The following is a 10,460-nucleotide window of genomic DNA, read 5'->3' on the forward strand; positions in this document are numbered from 1 at the left end:
AACTCATTTTTGAACTTGTCCAATAAGAAACGCTTGTTTTCGTTTTCCGCTGAGAAACATTTTGCTACGGTGTTCCCTAATGAACATGACCCTGATGACAAATCTAATGGCAGTAAAGAAATGTAGCTTGAATAACTTAAGAGGAAATATGTGTTGTGGTTTACTATTTGTAAAATAAAATAAAAACATTTGGTCACAACAACAAAAAAGAAAAGGTAAATTGAAACTCACTTCAAAGAATTTGGAAACGGGTGGGACTAACTCCTGGAGGAACTGGGTCTGCTCCTCGTTCATCACTGGGAAACAGCAAAAAGACCTCAACCGTTAGTTGTTCCAACATGTCTCCTTTACATAACAGCTAAGTGGCTGSATAACAATACATGGATGCCTTGACAGCTAAACATGACTAGTCCATTCACCTGAGGGGAAGGGAAAGACCTGTGAGGGGTTGATCTGGCCCTTGAACATGTTGACGGCGAAAGACTGGGACTCCTACAAGAGATACATGGAGTCATGTTGATACTGTCACACAAAAAAAGCAGGAAATGCATACTGTACTTTCTAACGCATTTCAGAGGGATCTAAGCGCAGCTCAGTCATAATTGTTGATCTTGAACTTTTAAAACATGGAGACCCAAACGGTAGCCACATCCAGTATGRACAACTTCAGTAAAGCAGTACTTTATAGGGAGGAAGGTTGATCTAAAAACACAAGGGTGAATATGAGTGTTGTTAAGACAAAAATAAGTCTCCCACTCATACCACGCTCTGTGCCTTCTTGGCAGTGGCTGCCTTGGTTGCTGTGGTGGTGCCAACAGCCTGCTTGTCCAGCACTGCCTGTAGAGAGACAAACACAAACAAGCAATGTCATACAGAGAGAAGAGATTACAACCATAGAAATATAATCTCATTCTAGTTCTATGGTTACAATATGTTAGAGAGATAGGGACTGAAAGAACTGAATTTCCGATGGATTATTGATAGGTGGGATCAGGATAATTGAATGGAGTGGTACAGTACTTTAGACAGGGGAAACAGGCAACAATAGCGAAGGGGTTTRTCAAAGATAGAGTAGAAGACCCTGCTCCTTCCTATACACAAGGATTAAATATGAAAGAGAAACARTAATATATTACTCTTAAGAATCTGAGTGTTCATTTAAAAACAAGGCAACATTAAACATGTCCCACACAAATGATGCCCGCGCCCCATCTTGGGCCAATTAGTGACAACAATTTAAGCTCATAATGGGACAACATGCTTGATATAAGTTCGGAATTTCAGTTGATTACTATAGTGCCACCCTTGGGCCTATCAGTGTMATTTTGTAAATTACGGATATCTATGGCAAGACGCATCATTCACCCAAGTTGTCAAAATCAGGCCAGTGGTGTCTGGGATATCGAGTGGGTTAGCAAGACTCATATCCCTGAACRTGTGCCAAATTTATGCACCGAGTCAAACAAATCAAGAGCTATAAACATGTGTCCATTATAGCGCCACCGTGTGGTTGATATGACGGCTCTTGCATATGTTAAGTGTTGACAGTGTTTGCAACATGTGTACCAAATTGTGTGACAAAACAAATATCCTTGACTGATATATATATTTTAAGACCACGCCCATGTGAATGTTTATTGGTCAATAGCGGCCATGATGTTTTCAGTACTAGTCTAGAAAATATTGCGTTGAGACAGTTGTCCATAGATGCCACATATCAAGTTTCGTGCAGATCGGTCATTCGGTGCCGGAAGAGTAGCGTTTTAAGTGTTTTTCACAAAATTGTTAATGGCAGAAAATCCATCATGGCGGACCGTATGGGTCCATGAGGCAAATTTGTTCCTTGTGAGGAGAGGGACCTATTGTCGCATTCAAGACAACTGGGAACTCTGGAGAAAAACAAGCTCCAACAGGGATTTTTTTTTAACGGTCATCTAACTCAAAATTCCAAGTCGGGAAACTTGGGCATCTTTCTAGAGCTCCCACTTTCCGACCTGGAGATCATTGACTTYATGATTTGACCTCTTTTTTTCCTGTTCCCAGTTGAAGTGAAAGCACCATATGTACCGAATTTCATGACTTTAGATCAAACGGGGTGAGGMATGACCTTTTCATGTATGTATTGTCAATCACTTGTTATAGCRCCACCATCTGGTCTACCAGTGATATTTTGTAAGCGCCGGATGTCTATGGCAACAATAGCCCATCACTTGTGAATGATGCCCAGCTTAAGGCAAAAAACAGCCAAATGCCTTTTTTTTGCAACTTTTTCAAATCATAGTCGCACACCTCATGTAACCCAGCCCATAGTCCTATATGTTTTGATAAGGTTTGTATCACAACTAAAGTGGCCAAATAACTTCTTAAAATTAACCACATTAATCCGCTTTACAATGTGTGTAGAGTCTAACTGGCATACCTACACAGAGCGTGAGTTTCAAGTTTGGGGAAGATAATTTTCACCATAAGAATGCACTACATTCTTATGCATAATCACATGCATAATCGCATTTGGGTCACTTTTGATAACGGTGTTTTCAAGTTAATGAGACATTCACGCTTCTAGCCTACAGCGGTGTGCGCATTGCTGCGCTTATAATGTGTAGAAATAGCCTAATAGTTTATCAACATTTTAAGCTAAACGTTCTGATCTGTTGTGTGAGCCACATTGCGTAAAATAGTTTTGATGTTAGTGGTTATATTAATTTGGGATCTATCGCATCCCACAACTGTCCCAGACTATGTTTGGAAAATTATTTATTGCACAGAATAGGTCAACTTTTGTACTATGGGGGATAGTAGGTTGACATAGGCTGGCGCTTTTGCTGTTAGTTAGGTCTACTCATCTTGTTGTCTGACGAAAAGTAAATGTGGACAGTTCTTCCAATATGCACCTTGGAATGGGATAAGGACGTGTGCAGTTGCGACCCCGATATGTCAGTCTTCACACTTTCTCACTAGCCTGTGAGAAAGACCCAATCGTGTGACAGAGAACCATGTGAATGAGAGGTGCTTTGGCACGCAGCCAGGAGAAAGAAATTATTATTATTATTATTTCAGCCCAAGGGCACAACGGCCACAAAAGGCATGGATTTTTTTAGGGGGCATTACGGCCACACATAGGGGATGCAGCTGGGAAATTTGAGGCRTTATCAAGTGCTTGTCAAATTGTGAATGACAGACTGATGAAGTGTGTACAGCCTGYGCAAAAAAAACAAAGCAGAGCTCATGCCTTTCATGTGACTTTTTTCAAATCCTCATTAGTCACATCATGCAGCCTTACAATGCATTAAAAATCAAAAGCATATAGCCCAACATATGCATGACAACTAAAGTTACATAACTCTAAATTAAGCATATTGGAGTACCTGTTTCTTTGTTAACACTCAACACAGAATAGCCACATGTGCGCACTCCCTCAAATTATTTGGAGWAAACATCCTTTATGATAGCCACATTAGCRTTTCATTTTTGGGAGGTAAATACAGGCAAATATATTGATAAAAGTCACCTTGTCTGAGAGAGATTTACATGGTTATCGAAACTTCAYGCCAGGGTAAGCCTACACACAACAGCCCTTATTTTAAGTGTTTCTACAATCCCCTATGGGAAAAATGTATGGTTGAAAAACAATTGGAACCATTTCCCTGTTTGACYACTAGGTTTATGGGTATTATGACACATACTGTGGTACTCTATTGACATGGTCATTSGTCAGACACATGCACTGTGTGACCTGGCTGTCCCCTGTCTATCATTGAATGGAAATAGAACTCAGCACCACCTATAACCTACATTGGAGTCACGTGAGTCCACGGTGAACTTTCCCCCACTTCTCGATGCTATTACATATCCTRATGGATATGGTAGGTCCATATAGGTTACCTCCACTGGAAGCAATGTCATCCTTTTATCAGTTACACTTTATTATCTCATTTGGGATAACATTTTATTAATACAACATTATGACGCAGAATCGTTTGTTTCAACACCTGAACACATAACCTATGWGCTGTCAAGATGGCAACAAACGCTCCGGTTTAGAATAATCACTGTTACAATGTTTGAACATTGATACAATGTTTCCAATTTTTACCAGGAAAACGAGTGCGTGGCTGTGAGTTTTCTGTTTTATGACAGCGCCCTGTCCATACATAGCCTACCTCCGCGGCCTGAGAAGACGCATAGAGGCGGGCATTCTGCGTGGCTGCTGCTCCGATCTGCTTCTGAATCCTACACGAATATAAATACGAATTGAACATTATTGAATGTATATAAATACATCGTTTTAAAGCTGTTTTGTCAGTGAKAACGTATTTACTTACCCGGAAAAGGCAGGGGAGATACGAAGTGCTGTGCACAAAGCAGGAGTCAAGCTCACTTTGCCCAAAAGCATATTGAACGACCGCCTTAACTATCTTCAGAATTAAATGAAATTAAGGTTAAAGAGATCTGTTTGATCTTGTGTCCCGAATAAGCGCTCCAAATGGACGACTTTGTCCTTCTGAGTCAAAACCGGTGACTTATTCAAGTAGGCTACTGCAGTTGTGTAACGTAGAAAAAAATCCACTGAAGAAAATGGCCAGAGCATAGAAAGAAGGATTCTAGACACACCAGCTGCCTTTCTGACCGGGTCTAGACAGCGCATACGGAAGACTTGTCTAGCTTCTTGGAATCTATGCACAGGAAATACGGAAATGTAGGCTGCATAGTGACAAGGTGGAGGAGGAGCTCCGTAAACCCTTCGTGTCCAGAGGTAATTTAGCAATTCATTGTAGCTCTGTAGAGTCTATTTTATCTACTTTTCTCGAGCCAATTAGCTTGTTCCATTCCCGGATTAGTCATTATACTAATATATTCCGATTTAAATCAACAAAAGCGATAGTTTAAAAAAGGTTAAGGGGCATAGGCTGTGTTGGCAAAATCACTACATATCCCATCCAGTTGTCATAGTTCCAAGACTAGTCAGAAACGTCCAACTACGCAAATGACTCCTGTGGATCTCAAAACTGAATTTGCATCCAGATTAACGCCTTGATCACACCGACAGTATTTTGCGCAAAATGGTACACAGCATCATCTGGATATGTGTGCAACAAAAGTTCATAATTCACATTCTGCTATCATTTCTGTCACGCCTTGATCACACCGATAGTACATTTGCGCAAAATAGAACGCGTCATCATCTGAATATGTGTGCAACAAAAGTTCAACATTCACCTTCTGCCTACAATTTCACTCAAGCCGTAGCATACAGCTTTGACGCATACGTTCGATAAATCCAACACATTCACCACAGAACACACTGTAACTTCCTCTGCAAAGCAATGCTGCAAGGCTAATGGCGCATCCCATTGGAAAGGAATGTACTTCTGATGTACCAACCAACACAGTCTCACATTCAATTCGCGCATATATGTACAAAATGTATTTCAGCAGATTTCGTGCGTTTTTGTGCATTTTTTGTGCATTTTTTGGGGTGGTTCAATTCGTTTGAAAATACATGAATTTCGTGCTACTTAATTCGTGCGAAAAGACACGAATTTAAACCAGTAGGCGACACAAGCCGTTGCAACAACCATGTAGACGCGATCATTTGTATTTCATTTTTGTTCTTCTTAATGGCTAATTCAACGTCATGAATATACAGAAATGTTGTCTTTGTTTAACCATGTTTTAAAATGTGTCGTTGTATGCCTATATGTACTGTTTTAGACTTGCTGAACAGAATTTTTGAGAAAAGACGCACATTTAAGTGCGACTTAATTCGTGGGAAATATTGTTTTATAATGCCAATGCTGTTTTCTGTGCTTGATTTCGCTTAATACTTTGGATACTGATGCACTTGTAATCAGAACGCCTTTTTGTCATGTAGGCAACCATACACGATTTTCTTCATAACCCATTTCATATTTCGTGGAGCCTAAATTACACCATTTTCTTCATAATGCATGTATTACATGTTAATGTAAAATAATGAATTATGTTGGCTTACACTTATGGCCTTTCCAAGGCCTTTCCATACCTTAAGGGAACATTTTAGCACTCACCATATGGTTAGTGAGAAACGCCACATTGCAAATGTAAGGTCCCTTACTAGACGTCCTGCAACGTTTCTAAAATTCGTGGACGGCGTCGGCCGTGCGCGGGGGAGAGATCTTTCAGGAAGTCATCAAACTAAATCTCTCGGACGTTCGGTTCCGTTTTATAAAAATAACACATTTTGGTCATTTTTCCGCAGTCTCGGAAATTCCCACCAGAGGGAAAATAAATAATATTGCAAATGCATGTGGCCTTTTCTCCTAAACGGAAAATATTTCGAAGACGTAATGGACAGTTGGCCCCGAACAAGATGGCGTCGAGGCCTCAACGCTTTTTGAGTTATGGCCATTTTCTGGGATTAAAGGTCAAAAACGCAAAGTAGGGTGCTAATTTGACCGCTTCACGTCAAAGTACATAAGCATACGGTGTCAGGAAAAAAAGAACCAGCCATTTATCTATCGTAATTTAAGAGAATCGTACATTGACAAATTGTCATGTTCACAAAAAGGAGTTAAAAAAAAAAAAATTACAGATCCAGTTGCAGTATGTTCAGACGAACATTTTTTAAGTGGGTCTCGAAGCTCTGCCAGAATTCTGTGATTTTATGTGATTTTATGAAATAACACACACTCATTTAACCCTCTGTAAATAGTCAGTTCTTAACATAAAGACTTAAAACTCAATATTATATAAGAGCCTACCCCAAGGAGGATATGTGTTTCACTTTCAGCTTCCTATGTCAACCGGAAGTACCTTCAAATGGTGCCATAGGGTCAGTTTCGAAGGGTTAAAAAGGTCAGATCTGCCTCTCGGGTGGCGCAGTGGTCTAGGGCACTGCATCGCAGTGCTAGCTGCGCCACCAGAGTCTCTGGGTTCGCGCCCAGGCTCTGCCGCAGCCGGCCGACCGGGAGGTCCGTTGCCTAGCGTCGTCCGGTTAGGGAGGGTTTGGCCGGTAGGGATATCCTTGTCTCATCGCGCTCCAGCGACTCCTGTGCGGGCCGGGGCAGTGGCGCGCTAGCCAAGGGCCATGTGCACGGTGTTTCTCCGACACATTGGTGCGGCTGGCTTCCGGGTTGGAGCGCGCTGTGTTAAGAAGCAGTGCGGCTTGGTTGGGTTGTGCTTCGGAGGACGCGTGGCTTTCGACCTTCGTCTCTCCTGAGCCCATACGGGAGTTGTAGCGATGAGACAAGATAGTAATTACTAGCGATTGGATACCACGAAGAAAAGGGGATAAAAGATGGAGTGAAAAAGTACGGTGCTTAAAGACACACAAAGCCTGCAATGGCTTGCCATTATCTCCAGGCCGTGCCGAGTTCAACGAGATGCCCGCTGACCGTAGCTAGCTCGGTCTGAGTGCAGCGACAGGGACAAGAAGAAGGACCCAAATTACCCTTTGGACCTCAATTTCATATTTTTTGATTTTGGGAGACAGAGAGAGAACCGTTAAGGTGAGAAGCACAATTTGACCTCAGGAACGTTCCTAAGGTCCTCCCGATCTGTGCAAGCCTAACATTGACCGTGTGGCATTAACCCTTAATAGTTAAAAGAAGGTGTTTACATCAAACAGTTTACAATGACATGTCTCCCCATAGAATTAATTTCCTGCTCCCTAAATTCAACCTGAAGCCTAAGTGGGTTAATAATGCCTTATGAACCTGTCTTTGATGACAATCTATCAGGCCACTATGAGGTCTACCTGTGTCGATTCTAAGCTTCCTGGAGCAAACCGGAAGTGGTTAAATCACCTAAAAATTGTTTGCCATACCCAACCTGCAGTTTGAGAGAAATAGTGGCATTCAACCCTATGTAATCAGTGAGTTCTTAACGTATAGACTTAAAACTCAGGATTCTGTAAAAGCCCACTCCAATAAGGATATGTGTTTACTTTCAGCTTCCTGTGCAACCGGAAGTGCCATAATTGTGTCCAAAGGGCTGTTTCGAAGGGTTTAAAAAAGTCAAATCTTTCCAAAACTAATATATGTGAATAGGCAACCCTCATGAACTGTAAATCAGTCCTTCATCCCAATCAGATTTCAAGGAAAAATGTACACACCCACACAGAAAGGATGAGTGACACACTGAGGGCTTAGAGGCAGACAGTGCCTGCAATAGTTACTTTTGTTTGAACTTTTTAAGAAACCGTCAGACCTAGAGTTCTTGAAACTTTACAAACCTGTTCTAGAGCTCAGGTCGATTAAGCACGGTGAGTTATGTGGCTCTAGAAGGTTCTCGGACCGATAAAAAGCCTGCGTGCATTTGCATTGACTTCAATTCATTTGAGCATTACAAAATGGTGACATTTAGAAAAGTCCAGAGTTGCAAGACTAGTGCATTGAAACTGGCTCGGCCCATAGAGACGGACCCCGACATTTCTGTCCGATAGCTCATTCAAGACCCGTAGCAAGGATGGAAAAAAGTGGAATTTCAGCACCAATTAAGGTTTTGCTCGGGCACCGTATGACCTATCGAGCCGAAACTTGGTATTCGAGGTCGCCTCACATAGGGCTAAACATAATGTGAAACTGGACCCGCAGCTAGAACATAACTACGTATTATTTGTTTTATTTGGTTTAAATGGAAGGCGCTTAGATTTGGGCTGCTCTGAAATATGTGATAGTTGGCTTCTGAAACGGTTGGAACAAAAAGTGAGTTTGGAGTCAGATGGTAATCAGTTTGGGTCTGAAAATATTCTATTGGCTTGATCGGACCACTGACTTGCTAGTGGACTGTTTGTGCATTTTTGGCAAATATGTTTAACAGTGAACACAGACACAAAATAGCATTCTGAATCAGCCACTAAAAATGACATCACCATTGAGCCGTGCCGAGTTTCAACAGGAGGATGCCCCCGCTTGACCGTAGCTTGCTGCGGTCTGAGCGCAGCGACAGTGACACAGAAGATGGACCCCTTGAACCTACATTTCAAAGTCGTTTGCTTATTGGGAGACAGAGAGAGAACTGTTAAGAGTTTAGAAGCACAATTTGACCCAGGACACGTTCCTTAAGGTCTCTGTGGCAAGCCTAACCTTGACCGTTGTGGGCAGTTAACCCTTAACAGTTAAAAGAAGGTGTTTACATCAAACAGTTTACAAGTAATCTCACCCCATAGGAACACATTGGCCCTGCACCCCTAAATTCAACCTGAAGCCTATGTGGGTTATGAATGTCTTATGAAACCTGTCTTCAATGACAATCCATCAAGCCACTATGAGGTCTACCTTGTTGATTCTAAGCTTTCTGGAGCAACCGGAAGTATAAAATCACCCTAAAAGAAATGTTTTGCCAAACCCAACCAGCAGTTTGTGATATATAGTGCATTCAACCCTGTGTAAATCAGTCAGTTCTAACGTATAGACCTAAAACTCAGGATTCTGTAAAAGCACTTTACTTATAGCTTCCCTGTGCCAACGGAAGTGCCTTAAAATGGGGTCATAGGTGCTGTTTCGAAGTGTTAAAAAGTCAGATCTTTCCAAAACTTTAAATGTGTGAATCGGTCAACCCTCATGAACTGTAAATCATAATTTCGCTAAACAGATGTCAAGAAAAGCTCTCTCACACACACACACACACAACACACACACACACACACACACACAACACACACACACACACACACACACACACACACACACACACACACACACACACACACACACACACACACACCACACAGCAAGGATGGAGTGAAAAGTATGGTGCTTAAAGACACACAGAGCCTTAAATGCTTTTAGGGGGGGATCCAGACTTCCATACCCGCTCTGGGAGCGCTATACTACCGCCCCAAATCAATGGGTGCTGGGCTGAGTGATTTATGGAGTTTTCAAAAATATTCTAAGTCAAACTTTTCCATGCACCTGGTATGTTTTTGGGGTACCAGCGTTCATTTTCAAACGGGTTGAAGATTGCTTTTAGGGGGCATCCAGAGTGTCACATGACCGGATGAGGTAACTATTCTTGTTCTTCTTGTAACTTTCCGGTAGGCTAGAAGCTTTCCGGTGTTTTGCTGCTCGACACAGGTCGACGCAGGTATTGCACTTGATTTATCGTTATCGTAACCGTAGGTGCAGCCAAGTGGTAATACGAAAGCTTTCTAGCTATTTCGCACTGACGGTAATTTGAACACAAGAACGTTTCTAGTGAAAAGGTGCTTACACTCAGAGCCATGTATTTACACTCAGCCACCCTAGCCTTATTACGGGTTAACGTTTTGGTAATTTTGGTTGGCCAACAAAATGTAAGACTACAATGACTGCATAAGTTTCCCCAAATGGTATACGAAAAAAAATGTTTTGTTATTGATGGACAATGGCAAGGCTGCCATTGTATTTTCAGTTACATTCTGTTCAATAAAAATGGTTTACACGTTTATTTTTTAAGAAATACATGGAACTACAACCGAATAAAACACCATTAACCAT

The 10,460-nt window shown here is 41.7% G+C and overlaps 1 protein-coding gene across 1 annotated transcript in view; it reads right to left on the bottom strand.

Moving 5' to 3' along the window:
- acadvl (acyl-CoA dehydrogenase very long chain) overlaps positions 1 to 4,565 on the bottom strand; it is a 29,184-nt gene extending 24,619 nt beyond the window's left edge. The window contains exons 1-5 of the mRNA XM_023968009.3: positions 4,326 to 4,565; positions 4,164 to 4,233; positions 763 to 837; positions 420 to 492; positions 232 to 296 (exon numbers count right to left, since the gene is read on the bottom strand). Of these exons, the coding sequence (XP_023823777.1) occupies positions 232 to 296; positions 420 to 492; positions 763 to 837; positions 4,164 to 4,233; positions 4,326 to 4,396 (354 nt within the window). The 5' untranslated portion in view covers positions 4,397 to 4,565. The remainder of the gene's footprint in view (positions 1 to 231; positions 297 to 419; positions 493 to 762; positions 838 to 4,163; positions 4,234 to 4,325) is intronic.
- Positions 4,566 to 10,460: the final 5,895 nt, after the last annotated feature.

Source organism: Salvelinus sp. IW2-2015, linkage group LG23 (assembly GCF_002910315.2).
Source record: "Salvelinus sp. IW2-2015 linkage group LG23, ASM291031v2, whole genome shotgun sequence".
Taxonomy (NCBI): Eukaryota; Metazoa; Chordata; class Actinopteri; order Salmoniformes; family Salmonidae; genus Salvelinus; species Salvelinus sp. IW2-2015.